Source organism: Python bivittatus, unplaced genomic scaffold, assembly GCF_059951505.1.
Source record: "Python bivittatus isolate LINGU-HERP-01145 unplaced genomic scaffold, Pbiv_v1 ctg000610_np1212, whole genome shotgun sequence".
Taxonomy (NCBI): Eukaryota; Metazoa; Chordata; class Lepidosauria; order Squamata; family Pythonidae; genus Python; species Python bivittatus.
The window spans coordinates 7,441,309-7,463,905 of record NW_028277088.1 but is presented as its reverse complement, the minus strand read 5'-3'; the positions used below and the strand labels follow the sequence as shown (position 1 = coordinate 7,463,905).

The window sequence follows — 22,597 nt, the reverse complement described above, 5'->3', positions numbered from 1 at the left end:
AGAAGTATGGACTTCAACTCCTAGAATTCCCCAGCCAGCATGGAGGTTATACATCCTAAAGTTGCTGAGGTTGAGAAACACTGCTCTAGATGACATTAGAAACCCTGACAACCACTGACTCAGTTGAGGGGGCATTCCTATCTCGAAGAAAGTAACATGCCACAGGTAAAAAAGATTGTAGCGCTTGATGTGACAGATGTAGGAATTTGCTCCTACTTTGAAAGTAAAGTAAGAAAGAGTCCCTGGATTTTGTGGTGGGGGAGTACAACATGACGTTGTCAATGTCTACTATCCAAAAATGATTGCTGACCTGTAGTGGCAACTGGGCAACCAGGCAAGGTTTCTTGACTATATTTGTAATAATATCACATTCCAGATGCTGGGAAGGCAGTTATTTTGTGAGAACATGTGCACTTTGCTTTTCAGTCTTTGTAAATATAATCTACAATGATGTTCAGTTGGTGTAGAGAGTCATGGAGGTGGTCTTGAGGGAAATATCCAGAAGCCATTACAAAAACAAAAAGATCAGAAGTCTTCCTTAAGTCCCGGGAAGGGGAAGAGTCTTAAGAAGGGACTCAAGTTGGCTCTTCCCTGACTCACTGGGGTATAAGAGGGAGGGGAGGAAAAACACAATCAGACTTGCCATGTTCTACTAAGCTTAGTTTCTAGTAGTCTTATTCCTGATCTGGAAAACCTCAATGGGAGGAAAGTTGGTTCCGACCCCGCTAGCTTTTAGGAAGATTTAAAAATGTGGTTATTTCCCCAAGAGTTGGGGCCAGGATGAGTACATTCCCATTGAAAGAAGGTAGGAATGGGAGCCAGGTTGAGTATTAGTGATTATTACTGCTATTGTGTTGGTGTATGTGGTTTTATTTTGGTTGTTTTCTTTTGTAAGCTGGCCAGAATCTTATTGTTTTGAGTTGGGGAGCTACTGAAATTCTTTAAATAAGAAACAAAAACTATCTGAGCTACAAATAAGCTGACATTTAGCAATATGCAAATGATTGTAATTTTCTTTAGCACAGAACTGATATGTCAAGCCTTTAAAAAAAAAAAACCCCATAAATTTAGCACTGTTGAAAGAAGGTGAGCATTTAAATGATGCCTTTTATTTATTTATTTATTTATTTATTTATTTATTTATTTATTTATTTATTTATTCCTGAATAAATTGTGGTCCCTGTAAAAGCACCCACTATCACTAACAGGATGTATTTCATTTTTTTTGTGTGTGCACATGCAGCAGAGTAGCTAAAGACTTCTTCATTCTTCTTGCGCACCTGTAGGCAATGCTTGCAGAGAGAAAAATGTGGAAGAAGAAAGAAAAGGAAGGGCTAAAGTTAGGATGGCTACTGCTTCTGATTTATATTGTTTTTATGTTCTTCTGAGTTGCCCTGGAGCTATCTGAGACTTTGCCTAACAATGCTCTATCCCTGACAGAAAGTTGTTATGCTGTGAAGCTGATCAGCTATACTGTCTGGTAGTAGCTGAAGAAACCAATATTTATTCTAAGTCCCTTTGAGTTAAATTTATCCCAAGATAAAGGTCTGCAAAGTCAAATGAAGTCACCTTAGTCAAGCTGTAGAGAAGAAATATTGACTATTGAAAATGAAAGAAAGAATGCAATGTACTTCCTCCAATGCAAGTGTGCACAATTCTTCTGCCTTTCACTCCCTTTGCACAAATGGAGAAAAGAGATCCATGGAGCTACTCAATGCAGTGAAGAATGCCTCAGGTCCTCTGTTCTACAGGTGGGTGAACCAGGAAATCAAGAGGCCTCCCAGGGGATCGGCACAATAGAAAGTAGAGGGAGGGCGAAGGAGGAAAACTTGGCAGCTAATTTAAGTAGGACAGGGTTTCTCAACCTTAGCAACTTTAAGATGTGTGGACGTCAACTCCTAGAATTCTGGGAGCTGAAATCCATACATCTTACAGTTGCCAAGATTGAGAAACACTGAAGAAAGATGTACAAAAGCTTTTCCCATGCAAATAAATATGTAAAATTTACCTCCAAATGTATCCTTTGGAGAGAACAAATGCCCTCTCAACATGGAATAAAAATCAATTCAATGTTACAAAGATTAGCATCTCTTAGTCCTTGGCTAAGAGGTTCAAGAGCTTAACATTTTGCCATTGCACACAACTATTTAAAAAGTCACCATAAAAGAGTTTACTAAAGTCCAGTTCACTAAAACTTATCACATTCCCTGCTTGGTTTTTACAAGTCAGTTCTTCCTTACTATCACTCAGGCTACACAGAAACGTCCCCCATTATTCAGTGCTCTAATGTCTCTCATATATCTCAACCTCACAGAGATCCCATTATCCAGCTAACAAGTTCATGAGATGATTTGAGTTCAAGTTGCCTTGATTCTATAGTGGTTTCTGATATTTATAGGATCTTTCAGTTCTTTATATGATAAGTCTTCCTGAACTCTGGTTGGGTGGGATATATAAAAACTCACTGGGAATAACATTAAACTCTTTGAGACTTTACTTCTGAGAAGGCATGGACTGGGTTGGAAATAATATTTATATCAGCCTTTTCCAGATATCCATACTTACATCAAAGATCAATTCTTTGCTTTATAAAAAGAAAATATGCAATCAAATTTCCTTAAGCATAAAAAAGTTAACATCTATTGTATCAGCTCTAGAAATCTCAATTACAGGCTTGTAGAACCCTGTAACGCTACAACAGGAGGTGAAAAGAGACACAGGTCAGGAAGGAAGAGAACACCAAGATAACCCAGAATTATAGAGTTGATATCAGAAGGGATAAAGTTCAGAATGAAGAGAGATTGATAAAGGAGGCAGAGCACAACAAAAAGAGCTTCTTCAGATATTTTCAGAATAAAAGGAAGAGAAATGAATCCACACACCAGCTACTCAAAGACAGAAAAATGGTAACAGAAGCAAAGTAAAGGCAGAACATTTCCTATATTTTTGCAGTCTTCTCCAATAAGGAGGTATTCATTCTATCAAACAAATGTGAAAAGGAATATAAAGGGGCAGAACTAAAGCTTGAGATTGATAGAAACATGGTCTGAGAATATCTATTTACTGTGAACTAGTTTAAATCTCCAGGGCAAGATGAATTGCATTCTAGTTTGCTGATGGTCTGCCTGAAACTTTAGGTATCAATCTTTGATCAATTCTGGAGAAGCGGTGATGATGTCCCAGATGACAGGAGGATAGCAAATGTTGTCCTTATCTTCAAAGGAGAGAAAATGGAGGATCCAAGGGGCTATTAGCCAGCCAGTTTGATAGCAGTACCTGGGAAGGTGTAGAGCAGATTTTAAAGTGATCAGTCTCTAAGCACCATGGAAACAATAAAATGATTAAAACAAGTCTGACTACTTCTTATTTTTTAAAATTGCTAACTTTCTTAGTAGATTGTATGAATGCTATAGACATGATATTTATTGATTTCAGACAATTTCCAGTGAACTTCTAATTAGTAAACAAGTATAGGACAGAAGGCACAGCAAGTAAATTTGGAACATTATATTCAAAATGTACCTAATAATAGGTGCTTATCAAACTGAAGTGAGCTATAGGGTAAGATGCCACAGAGCTAAGACCTGGGCCCTGCATACTTCAATATTTTTGTTAATGGCTTAAAGGAGGTGAAGGAAGCACTTGCCAAATTTGCCTATTACAAATTGCAATATGGATTGGGGAGCTCCCTGAGCAAACTCAGGGAGGCAGCGAAGGACAGGAAGGCCTGGCGCGATAGGGTTCGTGGGGTCACGAAGAGTCGGACACGACTTAACGACTGAACCACAACAACATTGGATAGCTAATGCTCAACAAAACAGAAACAAAATTGAAAATGATAGGTTAAAAAATAGGCAGAGACAAATGCAAGCATTTTTTGAGGAATAGGAATCAAGGTCATTGTGTTTAAAGTGAAGAAGATCTTGTTGGATGAGTGTGCTTGTGAAGAAGATCTTTGAATAGCAGTAGATTAGAAGCTGAATAGGAGAAATTGGAACAGATGCAGAGCAGGGCAACAAGAGTAATTGGGGACTAGAAATTAAATCCGGTGAAGAAATATTGAAAGATCTGAGAATGTTGAGATGGGGGAACATGAGAGCACTTTTTTAATACCCAAGAGGGAGGCAAAGAAGAATGCCAACAGGTTTTCTGTCAGTCCAGATGGCAAGAAATGGACGATTTATGTTACGAGAAGCCAGATTGGTTAAATGTTAGGAAAACGTTACTTACAATAAAAGTAAGTAACCTCTACAGTGGAATTCATTACTTAGAGAGATGGAGGGATCTTCTTCATTTGAGTGCCATCACTTCTGGATGCTTTGGTTTGGATTCTTTGTACAGAGAAGAAGGTTGGACTTGATGACCTGAATTGTCCTCATCAATTCTAGGACAGTGTGCTTCTGTTAATTGCAGTTAGCTAGCTAGCAACACCAAGAAACTGATGCAAGAAAGGTACAGGGAAATTTTTATTTTGGTCACAACCACAGTAGCTCTATAGCCATTTATAATGAAAGCAATTTAGTATTCTCAGTTTATCACCTTGCTGTATGACTACAAAACTGCTTACTTTTATTTACTGTTTGGTGTTTTTCGTGTTATGAATTAGACAAAGGGCAGTCGTTAATTTTGATGATCATAAAGCTTTACATCGCGGTATACAGTGCTTAAATAAGATATACCACTTCACGGATCCATAGATTCTAGTACGGAGACTATGTAGTTCTTTACTCGGGCAGTTTAAAATTCATTCCTTAATCTGTATAATACCCAGTTAAAAGTCTGAGCACAGAATGTGGTTTGAAAGTCCTTTGGCAAGACAGTTTAATATCCATCCAATGAGTGGCTCCATTAAAACACCGATGTCTGTCTTCTTAATATTATCCACAAAATCTCCATAGTTTTAACAGGGGCTGGCAGAAATTCAGAGCAGAATGAGCATTTTAGTGAGTGATACAAACCAAGCTCTACAACTAGCTGTCAAGTCTTCAAAACCTGGGCTAATTTCTACAACTTCTGCATTCTTTACAATTACTCAACTGAAACTACCACCAAAACAAGAGAAAGGCAATAAAAGAACATTATTCTGAGCTGCATTTTCTTACAACGTAGAATGCCAGCAAGGCATAAACTTGGTTTTTTTTTTTTTATTAAACAAATGGTGCTTGAAGGATATGAAACTTACCCCAGGTAATCCATTCTTAGAGAGACAAGGTTTCATTTAAAAAGACAAGCAGCATCTGAACCGTAGATGTGAAACATGTTCTATAACAGCTAGCACTAATCCTACATTAATATTATTATAGATTTGTATAATAAACACGGTTTATAAACTTAAAAGGGCATTGTGCCGAGGTAAAAAGGAATAAGTAGAGTATGGTAGATCAGGACAGAGAAAAATGCAGACTTCATGATGGAAATATGTCAGTTGACAAGGTGTTCCAGTAGAAGATTAAACTTTTTATTTAATGACATTACTTTCCAAGGTATATTTATTCACATTGTCTACTGTTCAAGAACAGCCTTCCTTGATCCCATGCTTTGTAGCTGTTAGAGGGCAGATTTGGAGAAGGCCGACCTAAAACCTCACCATCTATTTATGTCAGAATGCAGCAACAGACTTATTTTGTGCCAGTGAATGGCCCCCGTTCACTTCCATCAATTTATTTATCCTATCCCACCTCTCTCCCATTCAGCCTGTGTTAGGCTCTCAAGTCCATTCACAAATACAATCATCAAAGCTTACTTAGCCAATGGGGTGAGTTTTGTTCAGTTTATTATATTTACTTAGGAAAAAAAATAGCTCTGAGCCTATCAGGCAGCCTCTTGGCAGACATTTATTACATTTAATAAGCATTTCTATACCACTTCTGATTGCAAAGGTCTCTGAGGCATTGCCTCAATCCAACAAATTGCTTTTGTTTACCAATTAGTCCCTGGTGGACATTTGCTTGTCCTAAGAGCTGGCTATTCCATGTGAACAATCTATCTGTTGTTGTGCATTTATTATTCCACTCACTGATTTTTAAACAGATTTTATGAATATGGAAGCATCTCTTCTACAAGGAAGGAGCCAAATTATACCACACCCTCACCCCAGTCAGACTAGGGAGATGCCCACAATCCTGAAACCAAGTTAAGCCAGGCAAAGAGAATCCAGTAGGAGGCCCCAACAAAACCATTAAGTCCTCATCCCACATTTCTGAGTTGGGAAGAATTTGGATTCATCACGGATTCAACCTAATGGCCTTCAAATACTCCTTGGCCATTTGTGTCAGGACCTGCGCAAGCTATTATTCAAAGCCAGTAGAAAACATGTTAAAAATTGAGTGTGCAGACTCTGACAATTTGCAGTAGAGATGTCCCTGCTGAAGTGGGATGGTGTTTATAGTGGAGATTGCTGGCGAAATCTCTCTGGAGAAAGGAGAGATCATGATATTGCCCAAGTGCGCTCCGGACAGGTACCAAGGTTTTGTGGTCAGCTTACAAGTCCAGCAGCTGGGAATCGAGGGATACCATCTAAGCTCACAGTTGTAATGCAGCCTTTTATGGACAAAAAGCTCAACCGAGCCTCATTTCTTAATCACCTTTGGAATTATTTTTTTAATTCTTTGGAAATATTAACACCCTTCAGAACGGCAAGTTTTCATTGCATTCACTGGGTGCATCTCCTTCTCCTTAATGAAAAAAGTTTTAAATACAATTTTAAGGATTCAGAAAATTTTTATTTTTTGGAATAAACAGCAAAAGGGTGTTTAGAGTATTGATTTTGAAAAGTTAAAAATGGACTAGGGGTCCAGAGGGATTTGAAATAAAAAATTGAAATTAATTATAAAAATCCTTCCTGTGGGAAAATGTGGTTGTTTGGGTTCTTTGGAAAAAAAGAATATGATAGGATGGGACTTTGAAGGTTGGACACTAGAGGGAACTAGAAGAAAATAAAGATTATAATTAAAGGAGAAGAATACTTAAACTCAACTTGTTAAAAAGAGTGGAGCAAAATAATTTAACAGTGGATGTTTTGAAGGATATTTTTGAATAATGGACTCAGAAATTATTTTTAAGAATGTCTGATACCATAAATAGATGGTGTATTAATGATGTCACAGAAGAAGAAAAGCTATACCAGATAATAGTGATGTCACAGAAGAAGAACAAGCTGTAACGGATAAGACTGGAATTGATCTGAATGTGGATTTAAATATGACAAGTTACAAGAATGATATGGAACAAGATGATATACAGGACATACAAATGAAACCGGTTGATGTCTTAATACTTAAATGGGACATACAAGTATTAAACCAGAACAGTGATTTGGAGAACCTTTTCTTAATGGATGTACAAAAGAGATCTGTTAAAGTTTTGAAGGATTCTCTGAGAAGGAACAAAAAAGAAAAAAAAAAGAAAGAAAGAAATCAAGTTCTAGGACATTATTTGAAGGGATTAAAACCCAAGATTGTTAAAATTACAGGGAAGGAATATAGAGTTGGTTTATTTGATCAAGATTAAAAGAGATATGTAGTTATTTCTGGTAACCTTTAATGGACTTTTGCTGATAAGGAATGAATGACAAGACTTTTGGATTTGGTTTATAGTTAAGAGACGAGATATGGGATGAAAAGAATATTTGTCGTATTTTAAGAGATGGTGACAAGTTACTAAAATTGTTTATACTTGTTGTGATGAAGGGGGAAATTACTTCTTTATACACTTTCTTGTTTTCTTTTCTACACTTTTTATTTTTTCTTTTCATTCTTATACTTTTTGTAGTTTGTATTAGTTCTTATGTTTTCTAATTGTAATCTTCAATAAAAATTATTACAAAAAAATAGATCCCATGGAGTTCTATAGTTCTACTCAGAGTATGATTATCTGAATTGAACCCATTCCCTTCTATCCTAAAATTTCTGTTCTATAATTCTGAAATACAACTTAGGTTGCAGAATTTCTTTACTATTTATGAAAAAGGAGATGAATATTCTGCACTGTTGTTGTGAACTTTTCTCTGTATCACATTCTCTTTTAGCATTTCTTCAACTGTAAACCTGCTTCTTTTGCATAATTTATTCAGTTCAGCTGCTAACGGAGAGGAACAAGCAGCTATGCATGAAACGGAAAGTCTATCAGAATTCCACATATCTTCACCTTCAAAGATTTAACTAACCATTTTCAAGAAACTCATAATCTAGGTTTCTTCCCCTTCTCCTTTTCTGTTTGGAATATAAATTGCTTAGATTCTGCAGACAATGATCCCAAGAAGATTGTTGGTCCAATTGTTGCGTTTAAATTCCTTGGACGTCTGAGTAACTGAATATTAATGCATGCTGATAGTTCAACCTTAAGTCTGACACTGGGAAGAGATATATTATAATTAATGAGCTATTTCAGCAGTGAAAGGCATTGACATTTACCTTCTGTTAAAATTTATAATGATTAAGAAAGTTTTGGTAAGTTACACAAGATTATAAAGAAAGATTAAAAGTTCTTGCAGCAAAGTCATCTTTCTACAGCAGCTTTTGTCTATCTAGGGAAGTTCAATTTCTGAGTTATGGGAGTTGGACTTCAGCTCCCATAATCCTCCAGCCAATGGCTATGTTGGTGTAACATCTGGAACTGAAGTTCCCATGTAGAAGCAATAGATTGTGGACTGATGTTTCAGTTTTCATAACTGAAGGACCAACAACTTCTCTGTCTACCATAGTTACCCTTTACATTTTGATAGATGGCAGCACAACTCCTTTGGGTAAATAAGGGATTTCTCATCATGTCTACAAAATCTAATCCTAAAATCAGCGGTGGCATAAATGGTATTGAAGAGTAAAGAAAATCTTCAAGTTGAACTCAACTCCTGATAACTTCATGGGCGTACCTCTGCAATTTCCCCAGCAGACAGTGCAATTTTGGTACTCATTCCTACTTATTGACCTAGTTGAGTCCACCACAGTGATCAATACCCAAGCAACAACGATATGCCTATATTTTTTCCTAAATTGTCCTTTAGCTGGTGTGCATGCAGATGCTCCAGCAAAAATAACAGCAACAATAGGACCACCTCTTAAATACATCATCCTTTCAAAATAATTTATCTTTCATTCCTACAGATGCCTCATTTTACAAATAATAACCCACCCTTGTCACAGTATTGCTGTTATTCCCTCTGTTTCCATTCCACGAGGTTATGAAATTCAACTATGTATAAAGAAGCCCTGACTTCAAGATTTATCATTTCTGTAGGAATCTTTCTGTCCACTAAGTGGGAAAAGTAAAGCTGTACCCATTGCACCAAGACAAGAAAACACCATAAACTAAAGTCAAAATAAATATAGTCTACTTACTTACCGGCACAATGTCATAAGCAAAAAGTCCATATTCTCTGTCTGGTGAAACATCATATTGAATAGCTTTTATAGACACCTGAAAAATAAAACAAAACCCAACACCCCAAATAAATACATTTTAATATGCATGTATAACTTTTACAGCATGCCTAGCGCACTGGTAAGTTTCCTCAAACTTGTAAATATCTGCTTTATATTTTGATCTGTCTTAAAAGAGTACATATTTGCTTTATATTTAAAGTCCTGGCAGTATAACTGTCTGCCAAAACCAAGATTTTAAAGACCTGGCTCATATTGTTGCCTTTAACTTAATGGACAAGGCATAGGACCTGTGATGTGGGAGATAAAGGTGTGAAATCTAGGTAGACAGAGAAAATTAAATATGAAAATAAATAAAGGGATATGAAAAGTGTGCCTTTTAGACAGCAGGAGTGCTTGATCAGGAAATGTTCCATACAATTAATGGCTACAATCATTTCTTTATTGTCCCAGAATGTAAGACACAGATCAAAGCCTTAAGTGCCAGGGGGAGATTCCAGTGAAATGTGAGGAAATAATTCCTAATAGGAAGACCAGTTCAATAATGGAACCAATAATCTAGCAAGGTGGATAATTTTCCTGGATGTGTTCAAGCGAGTTTGAATAACCATCTTTCTGGGAATCTTTATTTTTGGATTCTGGAATTGAGCAAAGATTAGACTTATTGGTCTATGTAGTCTTTCCCTACTCTAGTAACATAAATATTGCAAAAAATTGGAGGCATTCTAGTTTCTAACTGAATTGGAAATAATGTATCCGTGAATCTCTTGCAAAATTTATCATAATCTGCCCAGGGATCCTTTCTGCAGGGAAAAAGCTGAAATATATCCTTTAAGTCTTTTTTTTTTAAGGTTGGGGGGTTTAGGCTGAGCCCTCAGCTGGAGACACGCTTGTATCCTGGACCCTGCTTTTGAAAGTAACTTGCAATATCAAGAAAAACAGGTGGAAGGAGATGTACCTATTCCTTTTTTCTTAGAGATAAATTAAGATGTTTTCTTATCCTATCCTATTATTGGTTTCCAGCTCTCCATTTTACAGTGAGAGGGAACCACACGATTTGCTTACTGGAAGTGTCTGGCCAAGAATACTCACAAATCTCAACTTCAGCTTGGTAAAACATGTGGGTTTTTTTTTGTATTTTTCAGTGTTGTTTCAGCCAGAATGGTCAACTTCTGTGCAAGTACATTGAAGGTACTGTCTTATTTCGTAACCTGAGAGCCAGTCAGTGTCAGGCCTAGCCCAAGGAACTCCAAGAGACAATGCCAATTCAGTCCAGCTATGTTTATTAGCTACAACCTCTACCAAGAATCTTCCCAGACTAAAACCCCAGTTCCCAAAGTCCTCCAGCCACAACAGTGTGAATTCCTCAGGGAGGTGCCAGTCTCATCCTCTTGTTCCTCCCATGCAGTTCTGGCGAGCTAAGAAAATGTTTATCTCCCTGAGCTTGGCCTTCATAATTCCATTCCATCACAGTCAGACATGAAACTGCTTAACCTATAAAAGAAGATACTCACAATTATTTTGTTTTCTATTAAAACTGCTGAATGGTTTGTTTCCACATTGTGCACTATCACGGAGCCATTCCGGTCTCTATAAATGAATTCTGTATCTAAAAGAGAAGAGAGAACAAAAGAAGAGTGTGATTCATATCTATCACAAGTGGGCCAGAGGATTATTATGAGAGGTCAACAGCTCAGTAGCAGAACATGTAGCTTAGCTTAACAAACAGCCAGGTCTACATTAATTACTTGCCATTTCTAACACAGGAGATCAGAAAACAGAAGAGAGGTAAGAATGTTTGGACACTGGGAAAAGCCATCACCAAGCAAAGTAGAATTCTTTGGCTAAATACACAACTTTTCTGAACCAGCACATCAGCTTCTTCTGTTTCTGAGAGGACCAGCCACCATTCCAGGCTAATGAGAGATCTAAACTATGCCTAGAATGCTTCACAATGCACTGGATAATGTCTAAGGTACAGAAGTATCTTCAGATTTCATGATCTTAGCTAGCATCAGAAATGCAAAGGGTTAGATTACATATTTTAAATCAGATCTTTAAAAACTTAGTTTTTAAAACGTATCATTACCTCTCACCTCCATCAACACATACTTCCCAAATTGCTTTATCTGTTTGTTAAAGCTTTGGTTAGTGTTTTGTTTTGTTTACCCAGCATCACAGCAATTATTTTGGTTGGTTGATTGGTTCTTTTTTACATGGAATCAGGACAATTAAAATAACGTTTGGGAAATATATTGTCAAGTTTTTACAATCCTATGTAAAATTAGTGTTTTATATCAAAATATTTTATCATGTGTTCTCATAGGAAAAATACCACGCTATACCTCCTTTGGAACATTTGAAAAGAAACTGCATTATTTTTATTTGGGTGAATTTCTATGAAGCTATCAGCCACAATGGCCTGATTCAAGATCACTTAAACTGAAATATATCAGAGGAACAGTTACATAGTGATCCACACATAATATTTATATTTATATGTCAAGAACCCAAGGGATCATGGTGGAATGGTGCTTTGAATTTTGGTCTCTCAGTCCATTCTTGTTCATGGAAGAAAATGTTTGCACCTAAGGATGAAGCTTGTGTTGCAGTAAGTCCTCTTTCCAAGCAACTGAAAGCTATGATTCTTTTGACAAAAAGGGACAGTTCTCAATAAATGACATTAAGGTAAATTTACCTTCTGTTAAATTCAACTCTTGGCAACTAGACATCCACGTCCATGTCATTTTCTTGAAAACACTACAGAAGTGACTGCTTTTGCCTTCTTCCAAGATTTATTTCAACTTCTCAGTCAAGTATACAGCCCTAGGATTTCTTGGTATTTCCCATCCTAGTGTTAAGTAGGCCCAACCCTACTTATTTTGAGGTAAACCAAAGTTGGTTAGGTACTCTTAAACTGACACCAATTTGAAGTGAAACAGGAAAATAGAATGTGAAATGAAATGAGAGTTAATGTTAACAACATCTTAATTTTTAGCCCAAAAGAAAGTAGAAAACCTGGTCATTTCATATTGTGTAGCAAAGCCTATCAAAAATGTTAGGAAAGTGATCTGATGACCCGCAGAACAACTGATAGTACGTACCTGATGGTTCTCGTTCTGGCTGTGATCCCAAAACTCTCCAAAGTCTGTTCATGTATTGGGCTTAATTATTTAATGCATATGGTGTAATCATATTCCTGGCCTCACCTATGACTTCAGCACTGCTCACTTTTTAAAATACCCTTCCCTAATCCCAGCACCCTCCAGATGTTTGGACTTCAACTCCCAGAATTCATAGTAAAGGCTATGGGTGGTTCCAGACTTCTGGGAGTTGAAGTTCATACACATCAGGATGATGCCCAAGGTGGGGATGGCTGTTTTTAGGTGTAAACCCTGTAAGTTATACAAAAGTGAAGGACAGCCACTTGGACTGGAAAACTCTGTGTCCTACTGTTGTATCCTGAGAAATAGAGAACTTTTTGTAAAGATTTCACTGATTCTGAGAAGTTAATAATGTATAATCCTATCCCACCTTTATAAGGTGAAAAGCGAAAAAAATTAAACCAGCATTGATTGGTTGGGGCTGTAAGTCTTGCTGGTACAGTCAATACACGTCATCAGCAAAGGGTTGAAATTTAATGAAGAGCAAATTGGCTTGCTTTAAAGAAGCCAAAATTGATTGGCTTCATGACCCAAAGGAAAACACAATAAGGCTTTGCTAGTCTCCAAGTGCTGTAATCATCTCAGTCCTCAGAATCAATGAATAATAGCTCTCCGTTTGTGTTTTGAAATGTGTGATTCATATTATTGAAGCCGTATTCATTTTCACTGGGCGTCCCTCAATCAAAGACAGAAAACAACACAGCAGTCTTTGTCTGCAAATGAATTCTGTCCAGCAGGCTGATGAGAATTTCAGCCTGATTTATAGCTGTCATCAGAGCTGATAAAGGTCATAACTGAATCTCATTTTTTACTGCTTCCAATTTCTCCAGCAACTATTTTGAGCTCCAAATGCCCACCTCCTTAAGCAAGAGTTATTTATTCCCGTTTGTATGGAGCATACCACAAAAGCTCTTGACTTGACTGTTTTCCTCACTTTCAGTTCCGGGATTAAAAAAAAAAAAATCCACATCTATCATCAGAATGTGCTTTTACCACTGGAATGTACTTCTTTGCATACATAGCAGAGAAGCATTTCCTTATGCTGGCAGGTCTTTGTTTATGGAATGTCACTCCAAGGAGAAGGATTTCTGGAGGCCATTAAGTAGGACTGCTGGCAGAAGGGAAAGATGAAAAGACTGCAAATGTGGCAACTCTACAGTGCATTCCCATGTTCTGTTCCTGACAGAATGTTTCCTTTTTCTTTAGCAACTTTTAATGGTGGCATGAAGCGAATTATGGGTATGGGAAAGGCTCCCAACAGAATAGACTGTGAGAGACCATGGACACCAAGAATTAATTCAAGTTTTCTTCAGGTTGCAAGCTTCCTGCTGCCTCCATGCAAATATTATCTCTGCTCCTTCCTTACAAATGTTATTCCTCTGAAGAAGAAGATGAGAAGACCTTGAGCAACATTATAAGAAACAGACTGTTTTGTATGCCTGACAATGAAATGTGGCAGAACTGCAAAGCACCCTATTGACCAAGCTGAATGTATTTTTCAGACTGGAGGGGCAACCTAGTAGGCCTGTATCAGCCTTGATTCAAGTCCAGTTGGAGACTGAGGTTCAAAGAGGTCACAAGTCTGTTTGCATTTGCAATTTGAGGGCAAACCAATTGGATTCAAAGGGCTTTGAGATTTGATTAGAAAAAGATTCTTCCCTAGGCTCTAATGGGGAAGCATCATTCTGTGGCTGCTTCATATCTGGAGGAATGGAAAACCAGAGGGAGGGATGGAAGATACTTTAGAGGACATCATCTAGTTTCAGCTGGATATCTTCAAGGGTTTCACAGCAATTTTTTTGTTGAAATATTTCCCCTGCACCTCTTTTATGGCAGGGATGAAAGCTGACGAAAAGACAGCACAGCAACCTTCCAAACAATCTATGTTATGCTAAATGAATGCAAACTACTGTTTCAAAATCTGCTTAAAAGCTAATGCCTTCCTTTTCCACATGCGTTTCTAGGACGGCAGGCTTGGCACGATGGAGAATGACTAGTGACTGCCAGTATGGTGCTGCCGCTGATCATTAGATTATCTGGGGTGACAGGAGGGCTGGCATAGCTAGCTGGCCAGATTTACAAACCCGGGAAAGAGTGAGATCAGCAGTGAGATTCAACTGTGACAGATTTCTGGCTTGCTGACAATACTCTAAGTTATTTAGATAGCAGAAGCAGGTGGTATTAGCCCCACTAGTAGACCAGCCTAAGAATCAGTACTGCTGGAGGGCTAAAACTTCTATTATTGAGATTGGCTATAAGACAATCATGCGAGTCTGATTGTGTTGTACCTCCTCCTCCTCCTAATTATGGTTCAGTGAATTAGGGAGGTGTTTATCTGAGTCTCTTCTGAATATTATCTATCTGTTGTAGACTAAAATATGTTTTACCCTTTGTCATCCTGGCAATGGAGCTTGCTTATGTCTGTCAAGGTCATCTTCCTTACTCTCTACAGGCTGGCATTCTAATGGCATGTGGGAAAGACCTTGGGAAATGGGGTGAAGAGACGCTGCTGAGGGAACGGTCAGATAAGGGACAGCATAGCCCGCAGCTGCATAATGGGAAGGGCAAGAGGCTCAGAAGGGACCCTCCCTAGTTTCTCGGGCTGTAAAGGAGAAGGTGGGAGAATTGTTCTTTCAGGCTTGCACGATTCTGTCAATGTAACTTTACAATAAAGTGGAATTAGCTCATCTGGTCATGATTCCTATCTGGTTTACCCGGCAAGGACAAAAGGCATAGTGTGATAGAACAACACAGTGATAGGCTGAACACATAGAAAGAGGCTGGCCCAAAGTAAGTGGCATTGTAGCCTTGTCAACCTCTACTCTGTAACAGTAAAGGTATGGACTACTGTCTATAAGCGTTTGCCCTGGCATCTACTGACCCACTGCTGAGATTTAATCCTGCCCCAATCAGGTAGAATTGAAAAGTAAGTTTGACCCAAGACTGCATTCTGGACTGATCAGCCTCAAGTCCATATTTAGAATGGGGAGGGCTAAATTTAATGCCCAGGTGTTTCAGCAGTGCCAGCACGGGAATGTAACATTCCATTAGCACAAGAGAGAGCAAAGTTACAGTTTGTGGCTGGCTGTGTTAAAGAAGCTGAAAAGATAATGATTTATTTATTTTATTTATAAAATAAATTTATATCACCGCCCAACTTTTATAATGTTTTATAAATTTTATTTATAAAATCAAATTTATATCACCGCCCAACTCCCCTACAAGGAGGGACTCTGGGCAGTTCACAACCAAACCAAACCATAATGATGCCCAAAGGAATGTTAGCCACACTGGAAGAGCTGTGATAGGAAAAGCACTTAATGAGGTGTTTTTCAATAAATCTCATTGGTCAGGTGCTCATGGCAGCGTCACATAAGCCATCACATGACCCAACCCCTCTCAGCATTCTCTGTATATGGAAGTGAAGTTTGTCTCTGATGGTCCCAGAAGCAGCAAAAAAGATAACAATGCTTTGAAAATGCTTTGAAAAAGTAGGAAATGCTTTGAAGTCACCTGATTTGATCTACTGCTTCAAAACAGTAGATCCTTGATCCACAAACCTGCTTCAGTGGAGTGATCTGACTGAAACTTGATAAACTGAAGCACTCTGTTGAATTTTCCCCAAGCTACAATCCTGTATCCTGCATGACTACATCTCCTGCAATCTTCTTCTATTAGCCAACAGACCAAACTATTTAGAGGACACCAGATCACCTATTCTGATTTAGACCTACCGAAAAGCTCTGACACTGATTAAATCAACATCTTACTGCATCTCTTCTACACAGTTTCCCGTATTTGCTTTGAAGATGAAATGGTAATTAACATAGAACATAAGGAGAACATAAGGACATAAATTGTAACCTGCTGGATTGGACCCCTGGCCCACCTAGTCCAGCAGTTTGTTCCAACCAACCATACATGGAAGCCAACTAGTCTCCCAGTAGATGGCCTTCAGAGGCAGTCCAACTGCCATCAGAGCTAATAGCCATTGAATTGATTTCATGAATTGATCCAACCCTGTTTTTGAAGCCGGCCACATTGGCCAGCAGCACATCTTGTGGTGGGACCCAGAAAGATGCTGGACCCAGGCTGGACCCAGAAAGATATAGACTCTGAGTAGACATGGACAAAATGATTAACTCAACACTGTTATAAGTTCTTTCTGGTGCTCACATCTAGTCATTTATATTCACAGCACATCATTTTGCACTTATAGTATAAAACCATTTGGGCAAAATATTTGAGCAGGCTTCATTGGTGGAATCTGTAGCAACTTTACCAATTAAAAACAACTCAGCCATTTGCCTGCAAATTCTTATAATCTCATATGGAATATAAACGGTGCACAAAATGGAGGCCATGGTAGTTAGAAAGGCATTTTTGGAGTGGTATTAAAGAAGCCCATGACAGGTAGATGAGAACAATATAATTTTATGACCAAATCATGCTGGAAACTAACAATAACAAAAGCCTTATGCTGAGTTCATACAGCTCCTGTTGACAGATGTTTGCGGAACGGCTTAGCAAGCATAAACCCTGGTTGGGACTAGAGGAAACATGGGCTGAAAATATCAGAGTGGCTGGAGCTAAGAAAATTAAATGTTACAAATTCTCTTGTGTATAAAATTAAAAACACAACAATAAACTAAACACCAGCAATGATTAATGTAGATATTATTTTTATTACGCATGGTGCATTAGAGAGATGCCCTAAAATGCTTACAATCTAAACTAGGATGTAGATGAACCCTGGGAACAGGACGTGAGCAGCTGTTCATTCTAGGAGAAGAGGCTGACTGGACTGAGAGTTGATTCTGGTCTCAGCATCTTCTGTTTCTCTTGAGTTCAGCAAATTTGCTTGGGGGTCCACAGGAAGACTATGCTACCAGCCCCTCATTCACACTCCCTGTCACTGGTCTTAATGGTATGACCAGGTCTGCATGGGAAACTGTGGTTCTAAAGCTTAGGATAAAAAAATAAGAGACTAGCAGCATCTGGGAAAATCACAGGACAGCAAAGGAGAAAACTTTGAAGGAGAAAGAGAGAACCTCATCTAATAGTCAGACAGCAAATCAGGAGAGGAAATATGAGCCAGAAGTACTTGGAAAAAAATGACAGAAATGATTCAAAATCAGTAAATAAAAATGAGAAAAGATAGTGAAAGAATGGAAAGAAACGTGTTTAGGCTATGAAAACCACACTGTATCCACAAACAGGACACCATAGATGTTTTTGTCTTCCTTATTTAGAAGAGCCAATTTGGTGTAGTGGTTAAGGCATCAGGCTAGAAACCGGGAGACTGTGAGTTCTAGTCCTGCCTTAGGCACCAAGCCAGCTGGATGACCTTGGGCCAGTCATTTTCTCTCAGCTGTAGGAAGCAGGAAGGGCAAACCAATTCTGAAAAACCTTGCCAAGAAAACTGCAGGGACTTGTCCAGGCAGACACCAGGAGTCAACACTGACTCAAAGGCATGGAGGAGGAGGAAGAGGAGGAGAAGAACAACAACAGCAGCTTAGGTGATGCCTACATCAAAGTTTCTGCCAGAGAGCCCATCTCAAGGGAGCACATGAAGAACTCCATGAAAAAGATGTTTATATTTCTCAGTCCTCCCCTTTTCCATTGTCATTCTCAGCCCTTCTCCTACTACATCTTGGACTTCTTTTAGTAGTATGACAACAACTTTTTCAAAGAGATTTAACTTCTCTCAGCTTGAGACCTGAGAGTAGTAGGAGTTTCACAGATGTCACCTCTGCCATCAAGAGCAAGTCTGCCCAGAAAATGATTACCTGCTGCATCGTCCTATTTCTTACCATTACAATAATCTTGCAGAATTGAAGAACCGGTGAGGAATAGCAGGTGATGCTGTAGATTTAGTGCAGGAGAACATGTAGCCCTTTCAATATTGCCGAACTATAACTCCCAGCAGCCCTACACTAGCATGATCAATGGTGAGAGATGATGGGAGTTGTAATTCAGTGCCGTGTCTTCCACCAACTATTCCTTTGTAGGGGGTTGCTAGGCCATTATGTGCCAGAAATGATAAAAGACGATTGCTTTCTCTTTAATATTATCTTTAATAGACAGTTGCATCAGGCTAGTCTAGCTAGGAAGGAGAGACGTTGCAACACTCATGTTAAGCAGGGTCACTTGCAAATAAGATTCGCGATTCTGTCCATTCTGTGCATTTTGAAGAGAATAAAAAAAAATGTGTTCAGTCCAGAGAGCGGGAACTCAGAAATAAACACCAGTTTCTTTTTTTGGTCTAAATTACCACATGAGTATTAGGCAGCAAGTCTGCAGAAGATACAGTTTGTTATAACGCTACAAGCTTTTAATTCTTAGAGGCACCTGAAATCTTTTCAATTTAATTTCTCTGTCCATGCGGGCCATTATGTTCTGAGTCTCTGTCCTTTGTTGTAGAACTCCTTGCTCAATTTCTTTCATTTTCTTTCTCCTTAATGTGAAATGGAGGAAGGAAAAGAAGCTTTAAATACTTATTGCTGTAATTTACCCAAACAATGAACATCTCATCACACTGGTACATTAAGCAAGCTGAACATGGCTCAGTGTGCTTTATTATGCAAGAAGTAGCTTTAATCACTCTTTGTTTTAATGCAGTGCAGACTCAGGGCTTTAATCTAGCAGATTTTGCGTGGATGTGTATCATTCAACGTAAACACACATTTGACCTCCACAAACAATAATGTCTCCTCTTGTTCCCTCACTCCTGTCTTAGCCAAACTTCCTTGTTGACTTTCCATGTAGATAGTAAACTGGGACAGGGATCTCTGTGGAGCTGTAACATAAAAACAACATCTGCATCTCAACAGAAACAATAGTATTAAAGATAATTTAGAAGGATTTTATAATGATTTGGTTATAGTATGGCTGAATGTGATAGTTTTATAATCAATTTTTGTGAACAGAGTATACGTAAGATTTTAGAGGCCTCTTAAACTGTTGCCAGTCAACTCATAGTACCGTTACATTCTAGCATCCTCTCTCTTACTGTTAAATCATCTGTTTCTTACATGGCAGACAGCATTTTTAATTATCTTTGCTATGGGAGAACAGTAAACTTCCAAACTTATTAGATTACAAAAACCATAATCTCCAACCATGATCCATGATATCAGACGTTATGGTAGTGGTAGTCCCAAGAAATCCATGAAAATGGATTCATTTAGATCTGAAAGGAATCTAAATCTGGTTTCTGTCCCTGACTCTGAATACCTATGAAGGTTTAGAAGCCAAAATCTTTTTACCAAACACAGCCTAAAATTTGCACATTAGGTATTTTTCATAAATAGTTACCCTGCTTATTTGATAAACATTTCATGACAGAAAAATTTATGCAGTGATTGAGTTATCTTTTGTCCTCCCTCCCATAACCTTGTAGATATGCTGGACTATAGCTCCCATCATCCCTGGCCAGCATGTCCAGTACATTTCTTTCTTTAAGCGTCACCCATCTTTCTACAGGGAACTTTCTTTTGACCACCAAACTCAGTACTCATAACAATTGCTGTACTTTAAAACACATCTGACTGTGGAAGGAAATTGCTTCTCTTCATCTTGCTATGTACCGATAAATTACAGCTGAGAAACAAACATTGATTTGTCTTTCATGTTGCCATGTTTTATCACTGTTCAGTTTGCCCATGGACTGACTGATTACATCGATGTCTGCCAGTCATTTCTTGCTATCCCACTTGACCTTTATGGTGAATATCGTTCAGCTATGATCTTTCAGACAGAACAAGAACTACAGTGTGAAATAACACCTCTTCATGACCATATTGGACTCAATGAGTTTTGAAGAACAGGAACACAGAATGGCTGCGTTCAATCATCTTGACAGTTTTTACTGCACATTATTGTGGTATCTTTTAGGTCTGTCTGCCTACCATGAAATCTTTTTATTGTTGGGTTTTTGCCATAAATGTTTCACCTGATCCAGGTCTCCTAGCAGTTCACCATTCAGTAAAACCTTTAAGAAGATGTCACAGGTGTGTGTGTCACTCAGTCAGTTTTTATGATGTTTGTTTTACAGGCACACTGAGAAGCCTCTTTCATGTTTCAACGTCTACTCCTACTGCAGAGGCACTTTGGTTATCAATTAAATGTCTTTTCTGATTAATTCATTATTCAATAGAAACATTGCAATATTACAATCCATCTTTCCATTCATCTCTAAAACTTACTTCCTTTATCCTTAAGACATTTCTTAAGGCCAAAGAAGACTTGTAGTGTAATGCTATGCACATCTATTAGCAAAACCATCCACACCAGTTAAATGGACCTCTTTCAAAATAAATATTGGATTTCAACCAAGTGGGCTTTATTGGCTAATGTTAAAACTACCATTGAGTGAAGACAGCAGCACAGACAGAAGACAAGCTATCTAGCCTTGTTCACAGTTCAAACAACAGTTTGTTTTATACTACCTCATTCTTACTATGCTTTTATTAGTCTTTGATATTAATTATTCATCTACCATTGAACGTGAGCTCTCTGTGAAGAGCTCTTTTACTGTTCTGTTCTGAATGGTAATATGAATGGCCAAGACAACCATGGTTCTTGATTCACAGCTGTCTAATTTCTCTACCACTTTTTTTTTATGGGGGGCGTGCCTTTGAGTCAGTGTTGACTTCTGGTGACTGCCTGGACAAGTCCCTACAGTTTTCCTGGCAAGGGTTTTCAGAAGTGGTTTGCCATTGCCTCCTTCCTAGGGCTGAGAGAAAGCGACTGGCCCAAGGTCACCCAGCTGGCTTTGTGCCTAAGGTGGGTCTAGAACTCTTAGTCTCCTGGTTTCTAGTCTGATGCCTTGATCACTATACCAAACTGGCTCTCCTACCATGCTTACAAGGCTACTATATTAATGTTGATGGTGAAACCCCACCTATGGTAAATTAATTTGTTTTAACTTGTATCTGTTGATTTACAGTAAAATGATTCTTCCCATTTGTACTCTGTGCATATTTGTAAATCTGCATACATTTGCAATCCATGTGGAGCATGGCTTAGAAATACAGGCTATGAACTTCAATATAAATAGATTGTATTAATACATATATTGATCTCTACTGCACTGCCCATTTTAAAATGAGGTCACAATGGATTAATGGAATCTGATGATGATGGTTGAAATTATTCTATATTTGCTATTTGTATAGTTGGGCTTTTTTTGTATGGAGAAGGATAGATTTAACAGCCAAATTACTTTCTACTCTTCACTGAAAATGCATTGGTAGACTATCCATGAGGGGGCTCCCTTATTGAACCTAAAGGAGACATCTGAGGGCTATAAAGAAATATCTTGAAATAATTCAGTGCTGGGGCAAAGAGGAGAATGAAAAAACATCGGCCATTTCTGAGTTTGCAGCTAGTCTCTAGCTACATCTACACAAAGACTAGTTTGGGATGGGGGCAGTCTATAAACATTATGAAAGAAACAAAATAAATATTTTTAAAATGTAAAGTTAAACCCGGGTTTCTAGAGTGAATAATTTTTCCTCTTTGCCATTTGGTATCACTAGAGATACTCAGATCAGACGATGTGTGCCTCTATTATATATATATTCATTCATTATATATATATATTCATTCATTATATATATATTCATTCATCCTCTGAAATTCTCTTTCATTGTGTACGTTTAAATTTTAGTTTCTCACGTACAATGATTCTGACGTAGATTTTGTATGCCTCTTGAATCAGACTTCTGATGTGTTTCTGTATGCAGTTTTAAGTCAAAATATTTCAGGATGGACAGATACTATGAATTATATGCCCAATTTAATCATAAGGGATTCTATTTTGGCAAATCATATCATTTCATCTCAGAACAAACCCATGATAGATGTTACCAACATCCCTGACTAAAGCTGCACAGAATATTATACCTTATATCTTCCAACAGGAAATGCAACACTGAAATAGGAAAAAATATCCATGCAAATAAAGGGGAAGCTTTTTCCAATGAAGAGGTGTTGATTTATCAATTGTTCAGGAGCTGCAGTCTGTGAAAAATGGATCCAGGGCCAAAATTT

At 38.0% G+C, this 22,597-nt stretch overlaps 1 protein-coding gene across 1 annotated transcript in view; it reads right to left on the bottom strand.

Annotated features, from left to right (window-relative positions):
- DPP6 (dipeptidyl peptidase like 6) overlaps nucleotides 1-22,597 on the bottom strand; it is a 324,662-nt gene that overhangs the window by 105,523 nt on the left and 196,542 nt on the right. The window contains exons 4-5 of the mRNA XM_088150386.1: nucleotides 10,892-10,986; nucleotides 9,340-9,414 (exon numbers count right to left, since the gene is read on the bottom strand). Of these exons, the coding sequence (XP_088006512.1) occupies nucleotides 9,340-9,414; nucleotides 10,892-10,986 (170 nt within the window). The remainder of the gene's footprint in view (nucleotides 1-9,339; nucleotides 9,415-10,891; nucleotides 10,987-22,597) is intronic.